Source organism: Neurospora tetrasperma (assembly GCF_000213175.1).
Source record: "Neurospora tetrasperma FGSC 2508 unplaced genomic scaffold NEUTE1scaffold_5, whole genome shotgun sequence".
Lineage (NCBI taxonomy): Eukaryota > Fungi > Ascomycota > Sordariomycetes > Sordariales > Sordariaceae > Neurospora > Neurospora tetrasperma.
The window spans coordinates 3,948,947-3,967,853 of NW_009799103.1; the positions used below are offsets into that span (position 1 = coordinate 3,948,947).

General features: G+C 50.1%; 4 protein-coding genes across 4 annotated transcripts; 2 read left to right on the forward strand and 2 right to left on the reverse strand.

The window, feature by feature from the left end:
- Nucleotides 1-102: 102 nt before the first annotated feature.
- On the forward strand, nucleotides 103-4,757 carry NEUTE1DRAFT_68144 (uncharacterized protein; the record flags this gene model as incomplete). Its single annotated transcript, XM_009855475.1, has 4 exons — nucleotides 103-617; nucleotides 689-1,716; nucleotides 1,771-3,511; nucleotides 3,573-4,757. The coding sequence occupies 4 exons, from the start codon at nucleotides 216-218 to the stop codon at nucleotides 4,470-4,472; spliced, it is 4,071 nt and encodes a 1,356-aa protein (XP_009853777.1).
- A 2,226-nt stretch (nucleotides 4,758-6,983) lies between these two features.
- Nucleotides 6,984-13,496, reverse strand: NEUTE1DRAFT_117997 (uncharacterized protein; the record flags this gene model as incomplete). The annotated part of the gene is made up of 14 exons (XM_009855476.1): nucleotides 6,984-8,448; nucleotides 8,542-8,815; nucleotides 8,904-8,996; nucleotides 9,099-9,431; nucleotides 9,499-10,069; nucleotides 10,230-10,627; nucleotides 10,808-11,085; nucleotides 11,265-11,315; nucleotides 11,377-11,422; nucleotides 11,492-12,021; nucleotides 12,105-12,451; nucleotides 12,549-12,643; nucleotides 12,770-13,213; nucleotides 13,346-13,496. 14 exons carry the CDS (start codon nucleotides 13,465-13,467, stop codon nucleotides 7,159-7,161), a joined length of 4,872 nt encoding a protein of 1,623 aa, XP_009853778.1.
- Nucleotides 13,497-15,261: 1,765 nt separating this feature from the next.
- On the forward strand, nucleotides 15,262-15,702 carry NEUTE1DRAFT_47489 (uncharacterized protein; the record flags this gene model as incomplete). The annotated part of the gene is made up of 1 exon (XM_009854484.1): nucleotides 15,262-15,702. One exon carries the CDS (start codon nucleotides 15,262-15,264, stop codon nucleotides 15,700-15,702), a length of 441 nt encoding a protein of 146 aa, XP_009852786.1.
- Nucleotides 15,703-15,847: 145 nt separating this feature from the next.
- NEUTE1DRAFT_148386 (uncharacterized protein) lies at nucleotides 15,848-17,956 on the reverse strand (the record flags this gene model as incomplete). Its single annotated transcript, XM_009855477.1, has 2 exons — nucleotides 15,848-17,210; nucleotides 17,276-17,956. The coding sequence occupies 2 exons, from the start codon at nucleotides 17,838-17,840 to the stop codon at nucleotides 16,954-16,956; spliced, it is 822 nt and encodes a 273-aa protein (XP_009853779.1).
- Nucleotides 17,957-18,907: the final 951 nt, after the last annotated feature.

An 18,907-nucleotide genomic window follows, 5' to 3' on the forward strand; every position in this document is an offset into this window, starting at 1 on the left:
CCCGGCTCTGGAACCGACCGACAGCGACAACAAACACTAGGTTGGTTGCAGCACAGGACTGGGGACATTGAAGCTAGCCTAGGCCTAGGAACCCAACGAATAGCGCCTTACCATAGGCGCAAACGAACTCCATTTCTCTTTCCAACACCTTTGCGATCAATCAGATCCGTCACCAGCTACGCCATGATACTACAGGCGATCCGGCTCCAATCAACATGACGCAGGTCCCGCCGGAGACAGGCGACTCTGCCGACACCACGCCCGCTCCCACCATCGTGACGTCTCCCAGGGCGCGGCCCAAGCGATCCATTGGCAGCAGCACCATTGGCACCACAACCACCTCGACGGCGACGGCGACAGGAACGGGCACAGATGGAGAATCCGGCATCTCGGTAGAGGAAGGGTTGGAGGTCGATGGGGGCCGTGCAGATGGGGAGGAGGAAGAAACCGAGGATGACGATGAGGACGATGACGACGACGAGGACGACGATGAGGAAGAAGAAGACGAGGAAGACGAGGAACCAAAACTCAAATACGCCCGGCTCACTGAACACCTCGGGCCTCTGTATCGCAATGGCGACGCCACAAGCGCCTTCTTGACGGCTGGCGACAAGATGGTCAGATAGACTCCATGGCGATTCTCGAGGTACACATTGCGACAGCTGCTGACTTGTGATGGCTACCCCAGATCGTTGGAACGCATAACGGCAACATCCACGTCCTCCAACTGCCCGCCTTCCAGTCCCTGCGCGTCTACCATGCCCACAGCGCCTCCGTCACCAGCCTCTCCATCTCGCCCTACCCACCCCCTCTCCCAACCTTCGACCCAAAACCTCTCACCCGTGTCTTTTCCCAAACAAACAGCCCCCTGCGGCCTGCTAGCGCATCCACCGAAAGCCACCACCAGACCAATTCAGCCTCCGCCGCACGCAAACGAGACGCCCAGGCCCATGGAGTCCCCAATACCCCCTCCAACAACATCCACATCGCGACCTCCTCTATGGATGGTAACGTCTGCGTCCAGTCTCTGATCGACGTCAAGGATGTTACTCTCCGCAACTTTGCCCGACCTGTACAAGCTGTTGCTCTCTCTCCCGATTACAAGAACGACAGGACCTATCTGTCTGGCGGTCTGGCTGGTCAGCTCATCCTGACCGTCGGCGCCCCACAGGGCAAGAGCACGGCCACTACGACAGGAGCCGCTGCTCAGGCGGCAGGATGGCTCGGGAACATGGTGGGCGCAGGGTCCGGCAAGGATACCGTTCTACACTCGGGTGAGGGCACCATCAACACCATCAAGTGGTCCGGATCCGGGAAATATGTCGTCTGGCTGAATGAGCATGGTATCAAGATCATGAGGACGAAGCTCCATCTCGAAAGCGCCGATCAAGAAGATGCATGGAAACGAATTGGTCATATTGATCGCCCGCAGACAGAGGAGTGGGATACCATGGCCAGCGTCTGGAAAGGTCGTGCCGAGTGGATTGACGAGCAGTCCATCGAGCCTGATGAGCCGGGCAAGGGTCAGAAGGAGGTGCCGGCTTCTCCTGCGGCTGCGATCCTGAAGCAGCAACACCAGAAGACCGAGAAGAAGGTGGAGAGATTGCTGGTGGGATGGGGAGGCACCATATGGTTCATTCACGTCCACCCTGGCGGCATGGGCGTCGGCAAACACGCGGGAGAAAGGTCCGCTGGACGGGCAGAGATTGTAAAGCTGTAAGTGTACTCTTTCTGCCGTGTTGCCGGCGACGCTGACTCAAACTCCTCCAGACTTCGCATGGACTGCATCATTTCCGGCATCTCTCTATATACCCAAAACTTGTTATTAGTGCTCGCATACTGCTTACCAGACGAAAACGAGGATGAAGAAGATGACAATGTCGCTCCGAGTCATAAACACGCCGCATCAATAGCATATGGAGCAAGCCACCCATCCGGCGGGATCAAGCGCAGACAAAACAACCCGCCACCAGAACTGCGCCTGATCGATCTCACCTCCCAAGCCGAGATTGACAAGGACGGGTTGAGCGTCAGCCGATTCGAACGCTTGACTGCCAGCGATTACCACCTCGGAGTTCTGCCGGCTCGCAATGTAGCCGCCTCTGCAGCCAGCAAAGGCACCTTGGAGACTTTGGCTGGCTTCGGTACCGACATGCTCAACGTCGGCCTGACCGGCCTCAACGTGGCGCTGAATCCCAAGTCTCTCTTCAGCTCAGGCGCCAGCATCAAGAGCAGAGAGAGCGACGAGGCGCCTTCGAACTACATGGGAGGGATTAACTCGGCATTGAAGGGCGGACATCGCACAGCTATCCATCAAAACCTCAATAAACCCGGCATCAAGATCTTCATCCACAGCCCGTACGACTGTATCCTGGCAACAAAGAGAGACTTGGCCGACCACCTTGGATGGTTGCTAGAACGCCAGCAGTACAGACAAGCATGGGAGCTGGTTGACGAGCATCCGGAGATTGTGTCTGCGACCGACCGGGCGTCCGAGCTGGGCGGCTCCGAAACTCCCGACCGAGCCCAAAACGATGACTTTGACGATGAGACCTCCTCTGTCATCGACGGCCTGCGCAGCCACTACTCTCTTGCTGAAAAGGAAAAACGACGCATAGGCGAACTCTGGATCCACGAACTAGTCGAAGCCAATGACTGGGCCCAGGCCGGCCAGATCTGCGGCAAAGTCCTCGGCACCCCTGACCGCTGGGAGAAATGGGTCTGGACCTTTGCCGGCGCCAATAAGTTTGATGACATTGTCAACTACATCCCCACCGAGCGAACACGACCGCCCATCCCCGGAACCATCTACGAAGTCGTGCTGGGCCATTACCTCCAGGTCAGCAAGCCCCGGTTCAGAGAGCTGCTGGAACGATGGTCGTCGGATTTGTTTGACGTTGCCACCATAACCACGGCTCTGGAGAACCAGCTCAAGTACCGTGATGTCCGAGAGGACAGCGTCGAGGATGGCGAGGTAGGAAGAGATTGGCGCATCGTCATGGAGAGTCTGGCCAAGTTACACGAGGCTAGCGGGCGGACCAAGGAGGCGCTCCGATGTTACATCAGGTTACAGGATGCGGACTCGGCGATGCGACTGATTAAAGATGCGCATCTGGCCGAGGCGGTGGCGGACGATATTCCCAGCTTCATCGGCCTTCGCGTGCCGCAGGACAAGCTCCTCAAGATGTCCAAGGAAGATCTTGAGCAGGCTACTAGTGAGGCCATCTCGCTGTTGGTCGACGAGGCGCAGCATGGCTTGGTGAAGCCGGACCTTGTGGTGTCGCAGTTACAGGAGAAGGACTTGAAGCTCTACACATTCTTCTACTTGCGAGGTCTCTGGCGTGGTGAAGGCATCCACGAACACACGCACGAGTCTCTAGCCCGTCTGGTCCTCGACAGCCGCACCATGGTAGACCAATTTGCTGATCTGGCTGTCCACCTCTTTGCCATTTACGACCAGCCACTGCTCAACCAGTTCTTGAGGACATCGACAGCATATGCCTTTGAGAAGGTTAGTTCTCCCTGTCTCCCATGTTCCTTGCCCCTCATTTACTGACTGTTTTGTGCCCCAGGCCGCCCAAGAATGCGAAAGCCGCAACTACATCCCCGAGCTCGTCTACCTCTACTCCAAGACCGGCCAGGTGAAACGAGCGCTCTATCTCATCATCGAGCGCCTCGGCGACGTCTCCCGTGCTATTGCCTTTGCCAAGGAACAAGACGACCCCGATCTCTGGGAAGATCTGCTCGAGTACTCCATGGACAAACCCAAGTTCATTCGTGCCCTGCTTGAGGAAGTCGGGACGGCTATCAACCCCATCACACTTGTGAGGAGAATACCTGAGGGGCTACAGATCCCTGGCTTGAGAGAAGGTATAAGGCATATCATGAAGGAGCATGAGATCCAATACTCTATCTCGGAAGGCGTCAGCCGCGTGTTGAGAAGCGAAGTTGCAGCGGCTATGAACACACTGCGAAACGGCCAGCGCAAGGGCGTCAAATTCCAAGTTGGCGTCAGGGAAGGAGGCGAACACGTGGACGTCCAGCCTACGGATATCCCGACGCAACCCTTGACCGAAAAACCTTCCTCCTCCGGCCTCGCCTCCCCAGCCGCTCCATCGCAGCAGCCACCACCAACCCCGTCAACACCAACCCACCGCCGCCCCAAATCTGCTGCGAAGAAGTACCAAGCCGGCCACTGCGCCCAATGCCTCTCCCCCTTTACCACGTACGAAACAGACACGCTGGTTGGCTTCGCTTGCGGACACGTGTTCCACTTGCCGCATTTACTGGAAGCGTTGAATCCGGGGAAGACGGTCGATGCCGATGTGTTGCTGGGAGGTATGGGAGCAGAGGAAAGGAGCGCTCATTTGGTTGGGGCGAAGGTGACGCATGCGAGATTGTTGAGGGATCGGATCGTTGGCGGTTGTGTTGTTTGCAAGGCTGCTAAGGAGGAGGAAGGGGAGGGAAGGTAAGGTACCCGTACAAGAGCACCCGGGAAAGAAAGGGACGGGGGACAAGATTTTGCAGTGTGTATTCAATGTTATGAGCGATGATTGCCTTTTGAGAGAAGGTTTTGGTTAAAGGATGAGTATCGGGCCGATGTTGGAGCTTCGTGGGAGAATGGATGAGAGGAAACGAGACCGGTATACTTTGTACGCATAGACGGCTAAATATGCGCGCGGACTGGGACGTATGTTATGATTATGAATATAGATATGTTGATGACTTGATAGGAGCTAGCAAGCTTGTACTCTACGTGCATGTTGTCTAATTGATGTGTGGTGGCGTTTGTTGACATTGATGTAGCGAAGGTTACCTAGAAGTAAGCTTCCACCAGCCTTGTCAGGGTTGAATTTGGTTGAACAGACGTTTGCTAGATATTTCCAATCTTCCCTTGTAACTCTAACCTAAGGTCAAGAACAGAGGGTAAAGGGAGGTAAGATGGAGTAGTCCCAAGGAGAAAAAATAAGTGAAAGTAGACGGAAGAGGTTGGAATCTAGGAGCGACAGAGTTCTCTTGGTTAGGGAGATCTGAGGTTGAGTTAGGGGAGGTAGATGTTGTGTAGCGAAACGGAAAAGCGGGTAATTGTTAGTATGTATAACACGCCATTGGTCAACAACCGGCCTTATCTTGATACACAAGTAGAGTGAACGTCTGCAGCCGCGATCACGATGGGGGAGTAAAGGATAGCACTTCCAAGCAAAGGCGGACTCGAGTGACTGGAGATGGTGCAATTGATTGTAAAGGAAGGGCCGATGGGGGAGCTGCACAAGAAGGTACATGCTGCAGGCATGCTTCGGGGAAGGTAGGAAGTCCCCTCGACATTTCTGTGGCCGTCGTTGTCGGGCTAGGGTCGGTTGGTGTTGGTGCACCGTGGACACTCGGGTTACCCGAAAACGAACGCTCCAAGAAGTTCGAATTGCTGTAAGAATTTGCTTCCAACAAATGGCTCAGGTTTCAAGTCATGCTTTAGATAGTCGTCACTTGCCCGATCTGCCCTTCTTCTTCTTCCGACCTCCATTTTCAACCGTACACGTGCCCCCTGTGCCAAAGCCGTATGGGTTTGCTGCGTAGTAGTTGGGTAGAGGTACCTACTACCTGTATGAATAGACGTAGCTAACGGTACCTTCCGTTGCGTTACACTTACTACTTATCTCAGCGCTCAGACCACCTTGAGCTCCCGGGCGTACACGGACCTGTAACGAATACTACATTTTTTATTAATTTATCGATAAATTGACTCTGCTTCCATTCTAGGCAATATTCTAGCCCTCCGCTCAAGGAGGTCTAAATATACAACTCGATTAGAATCGTATAAATATTAACTAACCCACTAGAATATTAACCTCAATACTATAACTTTACAACAATACGTCGTATTACGAGGTTTTCTGGCTAATTTTGATCACAAAAATTACAGCTTTCTAATAATATTAATTTTATTATTATTATTATAGAGGAAAACTCCCAACACAAGAATACACAATCCATTCGCAGTCTCCCAACCCACATACAACATTATTATAATCGTTCCCAAATACAATTACAATACTAGCGCACTTCTTCAATAGCTAGACTATTAAAAATTAAAGAATTATTTACTCTCTCTTTTATTCTATCTAATATCTAAATCCCGAATTATATATAAGTAGAGCAAAACGTCAATAATAAAATAGATTGTAACAATACGCTTATAAAGGATAATAATTATAATATTATTAAAGAGATACTCGACTTCTAAGCTTACTTCCGATTAAAGTATAGTAAATACATAATAAGAATAGTAATAAAAACTGAAATTATTAAACTAAAATTATTTAATATTAAGGTATTTATAGTAGAATAATTGAAAACTAAACGTAGAAGTATAAATTTTACTAGCTTTTTTAATAAAAATAACAATATAAAGGAAGCTTTCAACAATAGTAGCCTCATTATTTAATATACTACTAATATACCTAATAATCCAAATTACTCTACCTTTATATTATATAAAGAGATATAGGCCCTACTTACTAAGCTATCTTTTGGGCAGTTTAAGGTTAAAAATATTTATTAAAGTAATAAACTAGCTACTATTTCTCAATTGAATAGTTTATTTTAATTAGAAAATACTCTAAAAGAGACTTAGCTAACCTTTAGAGCTACTACTCCCAATATAGTTATTGTCACGGCTTGGCTGGATGGGTATTGGGAATAAGGGTACTCTGACGGACAAGCTTCTTATCTTATCTTCTTATCGATAGACGATCCGGATTGGGAAGGCGGCGACGAATGGCAGATCTGACTTATATGTCCGGATCCGAAATGCCTTCGTTCGTCTACCTTCTCTTTCCCTCCTTACACTTAATATTACTTTGATTTGTGGCTTCTAATCTTGTTGTCTTATCACTCGTAGGATCACGCTTTCACAGGGTTTACTAAATTAACCCACCTTAAGATATAAATAATAGTTATTACAATTAGAACGAGATAATTTATATAATAGCCGCTAGATTTAAAAAGTACGTACTTATAAGTTTTTAGTACGTGTTAGTAAGTAAACTCGTTTTCTAACTCTCTAGATTCCTATTAATACAACTGGCTACACCACTACAGTGCAGCACTTTTCTATATACAGGAATCAAGCAGTAATACTTACAATAGAACTACCGTTCGTTAGAGTCGACGGTTAGGGTCAATTCTCCACACATAACAATTGTTTGTTAATTTTCCGCCCTGCTTGTGGTTTACTCCACCACAATTGCAACTGTCTGTAGGCACGGACAAGTAGTGAACGCATAAGTTTTTGTTGTATACGAAGCTACACTTAGCCTTTATTTCAAGCGAGATAGTAATGGAAACAAAACCAATGCCACTGTTATACGGGAAGTCGAAGTCTTTGGACAAAAAGAACCCAGGTCCAAGGTCCGAGTGCTCGATTGAGTCGCAAAAGCTCTTGGCGGCGTTTAGCATCCGCACCCCCTCGGTGTCTTCTCCACTGTTGTAACATTGTAGAGAGTTGGTCCGCGCATCACCTTGCTCATAGGTCGAGGGCAAGGGCTCTGGCTCCTGCACGGGTTGAGTAGGGTTAGACTTGATAGTTGACGTTGTCGTAGAAGTAACGGGAGGGCAGGTCGTCTGAAGTTCCGCGCTATTCTCGTTGAAATAATCCCCACTGTCTGGAACTCCTGGTCTGGTCATGTTTCCGAACCAGGGCGGAGTGAAACAGAAGGGATCGTAGAAGTCGGTGAAGGAACACTCATCAACCAATGGGTTTTCAGGAAAGCCAAAGTATGCCCGGACAGGTTGCTTGGGCCAGCTTCCGGAGGGGGGCGTAGGGGCGTTCGGACCGATGGATGCCGGAGGCTTGGGGAAGGCACCAGTGGCAGATGTTGTTGTTGCCCTTCCGTCGTTGCCCGTGTAAACAATAGCAGGCCAGACAGGTGTCGTTGCTGGAACAGGCCATATAGTCACAACCTCTACACGTTTGTTCTTATCCGCGACAGCCTGGTTTAGGGTTACTGGCTCAAACACCCATTCGGTAACGGTCAATGGCGCCTGCGTGATGGTGCTTGTCCAGGTTCCTTGACTGACAGTGACCAATGGATAGTTGACAGTACTGGTTGCACCTCTCCACGGTGGTAGTTTCACATTGCAAGGAGGAGAGCATGTGAATTTGGGTTCATCCATCTCCCAGATCGTGGGGTCGATCCAAATGGCTTCATCAAACTTGGTGGTGCCGTTGGTACCGACATCGAGAATGCTGATTTGGGACCAATTGGGGTGCGTGTCGACGTTGAGGTTGTCCATGGCCGGAATGCCTTTGCCGTCCATGACAGCCATGTATTTGGCACCGATGGTGACAAGATTCTGGAAACGAACGTTGGCGAAATTGTTTCGGAGAAGCATAAGTGCCTTTTGACATAACTGCGTATCGATGCACGTCTGCGCATATGTAGAGAACCACTAGATGATTGGATGATTATTAGCACTAGACTAGATGCAAGGAGCAGTCCCGCGGGACGAAAGTGGCGGTAGCTGCAATGGGTTATCACTTACAGTGTAGATGCCTGCACCAGCGACAAATATGTTCGCCGAGCCTGTCATGACCACAGACCAGGATTGATCACAGCCACTAAATTCATCTCCAGCAGCACATGTATACTCGGGGTCCCCGGGCAAAAGACCAACAACGGCAGCAAAAGGAGCTGGTGGTGGCGGAGTCGGTTGGAAGTAAGGCGATTCGGTTTGCAACATGCCAGCGTATATGTTTGCTGCCTTGTGAAAATTGTACTGGTAGAACACAGCGTGCTCGGACGCGGTCCCGTAAAGCCTTTACGGGTAGTGAGGTTAGAGGTAGTCTCTTTGATACCAGAGCTCTGTAATGGGACTGGAAGAGAAGATGCCTGGCGTAAACCTACCAAGTGGGTTTTGTGCTTTCAATCAAAAAGCCACGAGCAACATAAACAGAGGTCTGCACCATGCTATTGTTTCCGCTGACCAGATCAGGGTCACTAGAGGCAGGTAGGGAGATGTTAATACAGCAGTCACAAGAGGTGGGCTTTCACCCTTCCTCATGTCGGGCTGGGCACGGGGAAGAGTAGAGCACAACTTACTCGAGCATGTGGTCGGCTCCCCAAAGCCACATATTTTCGAAGTAACCCGACGCTGATGGGGTAAGATGCATCATAAGACTAGCCGCAGAGCAGTCTGAGTTGATACCGCTAGTGACGGGAGGACACTCTGCAGGTGTCAATTCTGTTCCCGTCGCACCTCCTATGCGTACGTGGCAATCCCAAAGCCCGGCGGAGCCTTGTGCATCAGCTTGGATATTCCATTCGATGACGATCAGACCGGCTGTCGCGCCGCGGGTGGTGAAAAGGAGGTCCTGCATCTCCACATTGCCAACGTCTCCGGCATTTCCAACTTTGATCATGACCTTGGGATTGCTACAGTAGAGGTGGATATAAATCAGCGTTTGGGAAACATATGAAGAGACAAAAAGCTGTAACAAACCTGGCATCCGAGAAATACGAGCCTGACGCAACCAATTGAGACCATGCTTCGCCCACAATCTTGGTGCCGGAGGGGATAATGATAGTCGAGGTGAGAATATATGATCCGGCGTCGACGAAGAGAATCTTGCCCAAACTTGCGTATAGCGCCGCCTGGAACGCTTTTGTATCGTCGGTGGAGCCATCACCTTTACACCCGAGGTCCTTCGTATGCAGAAACATGGAAGTAGATTGATCTTCGTACTGAGGCTTGGGGCGTTCAAAGTAGTTGCCTTGAGGATCCAGAAGCGTCGAATGCCTTCGGTAGTTCCCGACTTTCCCACCCATGGAGAAAGTACGAGCCGTCGTCGATCCTTCATAGACAGGTCCAACGACCCACTGGTCAATGACAGGCGATGAGGCCAGAAGCGTGGCGCCAGTGGTATCAGCTACAGCAACCGAGACACCTGAAAGGACAATGTTATCAAGGGCAATCCCTGTGCTGCCCTTTCCAGGAGTTGCTGTTATGGGATTGACAATGACGACAGTACCGACGTTTGTAAAGGAAGAGTCCATGATTGAGACTGAGCCGACTATAGGAAATGAGGTGTTAGCATGATATCTTGGAGCTGTACCTGAAGGTAAGTACTTGAAGATAGGTATAAAAAGCGCCTCGCAGAGCCTTTAATACTGTATGGTCAAGAAAGAGGAGACACCAGATCCGGGGGGGCGGGAGAAGCAGAAGACACTCACTGTTGCCAACGCCACCATCACCGACGAGCTGAAATCCCGTCTTCACATTGTTCATGGCGATGGACTTCCATACCCATCCCCAGTCCCAGATAACTTGGATTCCAACTGTGCATCCATTGAACTTGAGGCGTTGCGCAGTGAACTGTTGCTCGCCACCTTTCAGCCCGATTCCACCCCCGGTAAACGTGACATCGGAAATGCCTCCACCGGAGCCATTCTCTGCGAACAAACCTATTTGGGACGAGCCAGCTGCTGCTATTAGCTCGACGTTCTGAAGGCTTGTGGCTTGAGCGACTTGGTAGTGGAGACAGGTGACCGTGGTTCCTGAAGTGACCTTTCGGATGTCTATGACAATATTTCGAATTTGACGGTAGAAATTGGCGGTGTTGACGTAATATCTAAGAGGCAACGAGTCAGTCTCGCATGTCCTGGAGTATCTCCACTGAGACAACGTGGGATTCAGGTAGGGAGTGGTTATGGGGTCTGGGACGGATGTATAGGTGTAGGTACGGTATGTAGGTACTAGGTAGGTACATGTATCCTGCAAGTCAAGTTTTGGGGTCCGAGATTTTACGTACTCAGGGTCTCCGCCATCAACACCCTGGCCTCCGTCTCCGGTATACTCATCCGTGGACAAGACACCTAGACCGACAAAGCTTGGAGCAGCGACGATGGTCGGCCGGTTGTTAGCATCACCAATGACCTGTGTTCCGAAAGGCAGGGCTATGGTAGAGGATACTAGGTAAGTCCCGGGGGGGAAATACACGATGGCGTTCTTAGTCGTAGACCCATTGCATCCTTTGCCACATCGGGTGCTGTTTGTCCCCATGGCCTTGCTTATAGCTTTTGTGTCATCCTGTGCACCGAGGTAGAATCGTAAGTCAGTACATATATAAGCACAGAAAAACCACATAGTTAACACAACAAAGCTGGGTCAGGGTGTCTGGTCCTTGTACACAGGTAGAGGTACCTATGTGGTCGTGCGGGGGAGTGTGTGGAATGGGTTGGGCTTCTGTTTCAGCGCATCGAACTCACCGTAATGCCATCTCCCACCGCTCCATAATCGAGTACATTTCTGAAGATGGCCTGCATTTTGGTTAGCGGATGAAACATGCCGAACATCCGGGGAGTCCTGACAACAACTCACATAGTCGGGTTCATCTCCCCAAGGCACAGTGCCTTTGCGAGCAAGACTGTGACATTGCGATGTAAGCAGGCGGGCGATTTGCATTGACGACGGGAATGATTCAGAAAAGACTTACCTTTGCATCCAATAAGTCCCCGCGCTTGTCGTAGCCGCACGCTTCGTGACATTTTTCCATCCACCCAGCGAGTCGGCCTCTGCAACAAGGGCTGCAGCTGCTGCAATTTCATCCGTGATATCCAGAAGCGGCGGTACATCCTGGTCAATACCTCTGTATGCGATATTTTGCTTACCTACAACGCCACCTCCACCGACCATGGTCCCGGGCTTCAAGCTGTATTTGTTGCGGAGGGGCCGAGCCACTCGGGCCTTGTTCAACCTTGACGAGTCGGCCAGCGCTTTCTTCACGATGTTTCGTGCGGCTTCAAGATCTTTGACTGTCGCTCTTTTGAGCAGTGGTGTAACGTTTTGTTCTGGCATGGTCCGTGGCTGAGGAACGACATTCTCTGGTAGAGTTCTGGGAAGGGTCGCATTTCGGCTCCGTCTCGCTTGCTCTTCGGCCACCGCATCTTCTTGATCCCAGCGGTAGAAACGTTCCATACTGCGAGGCATGGGAATCGTTTCACCCAAAAGGTCTGACTGGAGAACCTAGACATATGTAGGTAGATATTCACGTCAGTTCCTAGATCGGGCATCCAAACAACCTTGGAGCTCATCTCATTTCCACTTACATTGTGCAGAGTCTCCGACAGATTGGCGTGCACCCGATGTTCATACCCTTCACCCGCCTCGACGCGGGCTCTAAGCTCTGCGGCCGTGACGGGCCTCGGGGGCCTGCCGGCAAATTTGAAGGTGCCGTTTCTTCCTGCTGAGCGTTTGTCCGGGCCGTTCTGGTAAATGAACTTCTCTTCAGGCCCATTATCCAGCATGACAGTGATGCGAGCGGCTATGCCATCCCAGGGTAGGGTGTCGCGCATCAGAGTGAAAAGAATGATGGATTTATACCTGACATATTGCGGATCGCTGCTGGCTAATTGTTCGAGCGCTTCACGAAGACGTCCATGAGCGGATGCTTGCCCTATTAATCATGTGAGTTAGCGAAAAATGGTCTGGAACTCAGCTAAAGTTTTCAGGTATGATGGAACATTGAACAGATAGTTCGTGATGGGCCTTACAGTCTTGTTCTGCTTTGGCATCAGCCGCGCAGCGAATCGCAGCACACCTGGTTTGGGACACGTTAAGGTACGTCTCGCCGCTTCCACCCTCAACCCTGATCAACATTGAACATGTTAGTATCAACAGCCAAGATGGTATTTTCTCGGTCTCTGCTCCATAAATCAGGGCAAAGACCAGCCATTGAAAATCACTCCTGGGAAGGGCAAAAATATGTACGCACCATGTGGCCGGTGGGAACTCATCACAGCTGTACCGGATATTGCTGTATCCGATCACGTTTCTGTTTGCATCCCTCCTGTGCTCAAGGGTATATGACCCTGGCTCTGTCGCGGACGTGAACCACTGGCCATCATGTCGCATAGGCCTCTGCTGATCGGTTTCCGGACAGTGGTGGGTATTTTTCCAGCTACCCGGACATGATGCGCTGCGACGGTTCTCCTGGCGAGTGTTTGCCTGATACTTGTTGGTTTTGCCTGTATCCAGATCATAGCCGTACACATTATTAGCAAGCTGGCTGTTAGGATGTAGGTTCTGTCCTCTTGGGGTCGCCGCAAAGTTGTCGGCATTCTTGCATATTTCCTTCATGTAGAAACAGTTGTATTGAAGGAACACCGCCGAGTGGAGGTCGATAACCGGCCATGGGGGAACGGATGAAATAGACCGGCTATAACCGTACAGAGTTAGCAACGGTAGTAGTAGGTAACTTCCCAACCGATAAGATAGCTGGGATGAGCAGGCAGCTGCGCCTTGGCGATACAAGTTTGTGAGGGGGGCAAAGGGAAACGGAGTGACTGACTAGGTGTATTTTCCGGTTGTAGTATCCTTGATGTAGTCTTGGATGTACTGAGCCTCGGCCACTTGAGGAAGGAATAGATGGAAGAGTTGCGCAAAAAGCGCAAGAAACTGCAAGACTACCATCTCTTGAGTGTGGCACAGTCAGCAAAAGCAGGTAGGTGTGTAGAGAACATGCAAAGAGCAAGAGTGTCCGCTGGAGTAACAGCAACAAGTGATGGTTTATCTACTCATACGATTTCTCATGTATCCAGTCTTACTGTCTTTACCAGACCTACCAAGGAACCTCGACGGCAGCTGGAAACGGACAATGGTGAGATAGAGTCACGAGCCGGCGCGTGATGTTGGCCGCTGTGAGATAGGAGGGTGCCATTCCTCCCATACAACTAATTCGAATCCATGCATGGCAGCGAACCATACTCCTAGACACCTCGTATTGGAGATAGAAAACAGATGGAGTTGTATTTCCATTGGGAAGGAGTACACTTGTGCATGGATGTAATTGATTAGCGTGGTACTGCCATTATACCATATTTAGAGATTGGGGAGGGAAAAAAACGCTCATATTTTGTACCTCAACGTAAAACAAGGTTGTCGTCACTTTGGTGTTCACTGCGCTAAGCTTCCGCATCCATGCAAAAGTGTATAGGTATACACCGGTCGAACAGGCGAGGCAGGACCGGAACGCGCGCGGAGATTGAATACCACTCTTCTCATGTTGTTCAGACATGTGAATGCGGAAACACGGCATTAACCTGTGGACGGAGAAAAGCCTAGACCGTCTCTGGTGCCCATGAGTGTGATATTTAGGGGCTTGGATGCATATTAAGCCCTGGTCGGGAAGAGCACATATTCTACAGTGTAGATGGATGCCTGTTTACTATGGGAATGCTGCTGGAGAAGGCCGGGCTTACTCGCTACCGCATTGTTTAGATTAGACAATACCACGTTTGCGAATCTGAAGAAACGTTGTGTGTGAGTAGCTGGCTTTTGGATGACAGGGCAGAATCACCATATTACCAAGGAGTTATGGATGAGTGGGATCCAAGGAATGGCCGGGGCAGAAAGAAGAGAGCTTAAAACCAGTTAAGTACGTACCAAATACGGATCCATTACATCACTCCTTGGTTACAAGGCTGCCCTTTGTCTGTCGTTGTCAATTTTGGTCATGGTTCATCAGTTCATCGTCGTTTGTTTGGCCTACAACGGAAAGTGGACGGAATTACCTGTACCTACCTACGTACCTCTAGATCGGAGAGGGGATGATTGTACAAGGATGGAGGGTTGCAATGGAGTAATGAGAATGCTTGAATGTAGAGGTACCCTTGAGATGGCAATGAAATGTTGAGATGATGGGAAGGATGTACCTACCTTCCTAGGAAGGTCCTGCGCAAGAACTTGGAAAGTTCCATCGGGAAGCGAAGCACGAAGGATGACTCAAGGAATCAGACCAGACTACCACTACCTTACGTATGGCAGCCAATCAGAGTCTACATACCTTTATGTTCATCACATGTTGCGTGTAGGTGATTTCTGGCCCGATCCGACAGTTTGGATCCGAAAAAAAAAAACTGCTAATTTGATGAGAAGGCCCGGTCCGTATCGAGCGCTTCAGTCAGGGCTCACAGCCATTGGCCGGAGGCAACTGAGGGCTCCACGAGATACCCTACATCAGATCAGGTACCGCAGGCTTAGCGGCAAACTGTCCCGACATTGAAGGCTCGAACTCGCAAAGTCTGAACTCCTGCCTACTTGGGCTTGTAATTAAGCAATTGCGTTTCTGTCCGTCTGTTGGCATTGCTAGTAGCATCGCTCCAAACAATAAGTACTCTGTCATTGCCGCCCATGTTCGGACTTGGTGGTTCTCGCCCAGAATTTTGATCCCGCATCTCATCCACCCAACCACACTCCCTGCCTGCCATGTATCTAGTACCCCAGGGAACAACATGGTATGCTCTTGCCCTCTTTCACTTTGCAAGCACAGTTCGCGCAAAGGATGAGTGCCAACCCATATACTGGGAACATGGCCAATTTGAGAAACGGACCTTAGCCAACACCACCCTTTCCGGCTCCCTAGCCGCATCGTCTACTACTGTCCCTCCCATGCCGGTCCCCACCAGCCCCCTCATCAGCAGTGGATATGTCACCCCGGGTCAAGTTAACTGTCGGTATACCGCCAGCACGGAAGACATGGACGTCAACTACTATACTTGTACTGCACTAGCCCTCAAATACGGGATCTCTGTCGAAACCTTCTTCAAGCTGAATCCGGGAGTGCATTCTGACTGCGGGAACATTGAAGCCGATACCGAGTATTGCGTGGCAGGCTGTAAGACACCCGCATGTCCTGGACGCCGATGATTTACTAACGTGCAGACTAATAACCACCGTCCGTCGCATAGTTATCGAACCTCTAAGAGCTTATGACGGTCTCTGTGGTCCCCCAAACAACAACGCTACCTGTCTCGGTTCGAAATTCGGCCAGTGCTGTAATGCAAAGACGTTCAAATGCGGCAGCTCTCCGTGAGTCCCCCCTTGTCATCAATATGGTCATGACCAAGCTGATGCCCTGTTCGAAATTTAGAGAAGACTGTGCAGACGGAACCTGCTACGAAGGCGCATGTGTAGGAGATTCTGTCTACACCACAGACGGCAATTGCGGCAGGGAGCATGGATATAAGATGTGTGCTGGTGTATGGGGCGATTGCTGCAACGCAGCCGGAAAATGCGGTACAGGCCCTTCGTTTTGCGGGTACGGCTTATGCCAACTGGGAAATTGTTCCCCTAGTCCATCTTTTCCATCGACAACCACCACCACGTCAAAAACCTCAACCTCAACCTCAACCACCACAACCAAACCAACATCCACCGGCAGCCCTAAAACCACTGCCTCGGTGTCCACCGCCGCTGCCAAAACGAGTTCGGCCACGACATCCAGATCAAGCACCGCGGCAACCACTATCAGCGCAAAACCTCCTAGCACTACAATTCCCGGTCTAGCTGCTTTGCCCTCATGTGGCCAGACGTGCTTCAACAACATGCTTGCTCAATATTCCACCCTGGGATGTGCCGCTCTAGACGGATACTGTCTGTGCAATAACGTCGACTTTAAGAATGGCATCCGGGATTGCTCAAACGGGGCCTGTGGAACTGCCGTCGGCAGTACTGTGATCGCTTTCGGAGATGCATATTGCTCCACGGCTTTCGCTACCCACATCGCCACGACCACCGGTGTGGCTGCTCTGCCCTCCTGCGGTCAGACGTGCTTCAACAACATGGTGGCTCAGTATTCGGCTCTGGGTTGCGCTAGTCCGGCGCCCTCTTGTCTTTGTGAGAATGCTAACTTTGGATATGGCTTGAGGGATTGCGCGAATGGCGCTTGTGGGACGGCTGCTGCTTCGAGTGTCATTGCTTATGGAAACTCGTATTGTGCGTCTGCCACGGCCGCTCACTGATTCACTGTGCTCAGTAGTAGGTGTAACTAAGCAGATGATGGCGCTTGTCTCAAATGTTCCTCAATGATTACATACTTTATGGCTGAAGCCTTAGTCATAGTATTGAATGCCCTCGTTGAAGGTGATGATGAACAAGAGAATAGAAATGTCCACTTAATCACCTATTCCTCGATGCATCTCTCGCTGCAAGTATCGCCGCTAGTGAGGGGGTCATAGGATGCACGGGACGATGCGCATACGGGATATGGTCCTGAATCCACTCCTTCTTTTCTTGTATGAAGAGTTCTCCCCCACAATGTTTTTTTACGTTTACCATCCATTTGTATCGCTCCGCCGGTGTATGGGCATTCTCATGTGAGAGATCCTTCGCTCTAAGAATATCGCCGCGCATGCTGATGAGCCAGGGATGAACGGCTGAGATTATGTAGGTAGTTAGCAAAGTCGAAGCCGGCACTTGGAAGAGACAAAACTGTACTTACCGCTGACGAAGTCACGGATCGTGACAAAGGACTCGCTGCCTGCTGATTGAGAAGCCGTGACCACCAACTTCAGCCCACTCTTACGAAGCGGTCTATCCTCTCCACAGCACTTGACGAGAAACTCTGTGTCTGAGTCCTCCTCCCAGCTGCCGTCCTCCTTCGGTTCCTTCGCGTAAGGCCGGATGTCGTCGTCAAGATCTCCGTAGGTGACGTACTCTTGGCCGAACTGGGGCGCATCGTGGTCCTCATGCCAACGCAGCCAATCGTACTCCAATTGATCGAGATCGTAGACCGAAGCTTCAAGAGACGAGACCTTTGGTTCGGTGACGGGAAGCTGCGAGATCTCGTGCCACGTGCCAGTGTCTGGTCGGAAGAATGGTTCCAGATCATCCTTTGTACCGCGCTCGTCCTTCATAACGGATATCGCGGTAGGGAAGACCCCATCGAGCTCCCAAAAGAGTCGCTCGGTAGCGGGAGAGAGGAAGACACGTACTTCCTCGTATTCAAGCTCCTTAAACGAGGGGTAGGGAGGTCCTTCTGACTGGCCTAATTGTGAAGTTTCCATTGTTCCAGTGTAGGAAGACTGGGGCTGCGAGATTGGGGTTGGCAACGCACAGTACCGTAGGCAACCAGGACCTAGGCAGTGAGCGCAGCACTTGGTCTGGTGTGCAAAGTGGATCTGGAATCGAAAAGTTTGTATGGTTAGTGAGAGCAGAGGCAGGCACAGAGCCGATACTTGGGGGATGGCAGGCGGGTGTCGAACCTTTCAATGTGGAAAGAAAGATTGGCATCTAGAACCCCCTCAAGAGGTAGGTACCTACCTGGTTAAATATTCGACAGTGGGAGGTATCGAAGGTGCTGGAAATGCCAAGGTTAGCCCTCAAAGGGAGCGGGGTACATCGAATGACCTGGGGCTGAAGGTAGTAGTAAGTTATCTCAGAATCAGACCTCTTTTTTAGGCATAGGCGGCCTGCGGCCCGTGCGCTTCGCGCACATTAGGAAAGGGCGCTACGCGCCCCAAAATTCAAATTGAATCTTTCTAATCTTTCACATTTGTAGTCCGTACATCTATTCTTTTAGTATATTTGACAGTATTAACTAAGAACACCCAAAAAAGAAGTCTAAGTTCCCAATTAAACAGGAATTGTAGAGGCTAAGACAAAATCACTAACTCCCTAATAAAATTCTACAATAATAAAATAAAAAAAATAGTTCTGGAACTTTAATAAATATAGGGAGAATCTACTTAACGAAGCGAATCGAATAGTAGAATTAATTTCTTAATACGGTTAATAAAAGTCCTAAATTTTTATATAAACGTAAAAAAATTAAGTATTAACATATATTAATTAGCCGACCAACTATTTACTATAATACTACCTTTTATCTCAACTTTTTAAAATTTTATAGGTATAATTATTATAATTATTATATCCTTCGAGTATAATTCTTTTTTCTTTACAATATACTATATCTTTCTCAGGGTTAGGGTTAGGGTTAGGGTTAGGGTTAGGGTTAGGGTTAGGGTTAGGGTTAGGGTTAGGGTTAGGGTTAGGGTTAGGGTTAGGGTTAGGGTTAGGGTTAGGGTTAGGGTTAGGGTTAGGGTTAGGGTTAGGGTTAGGGTTAGGGTTA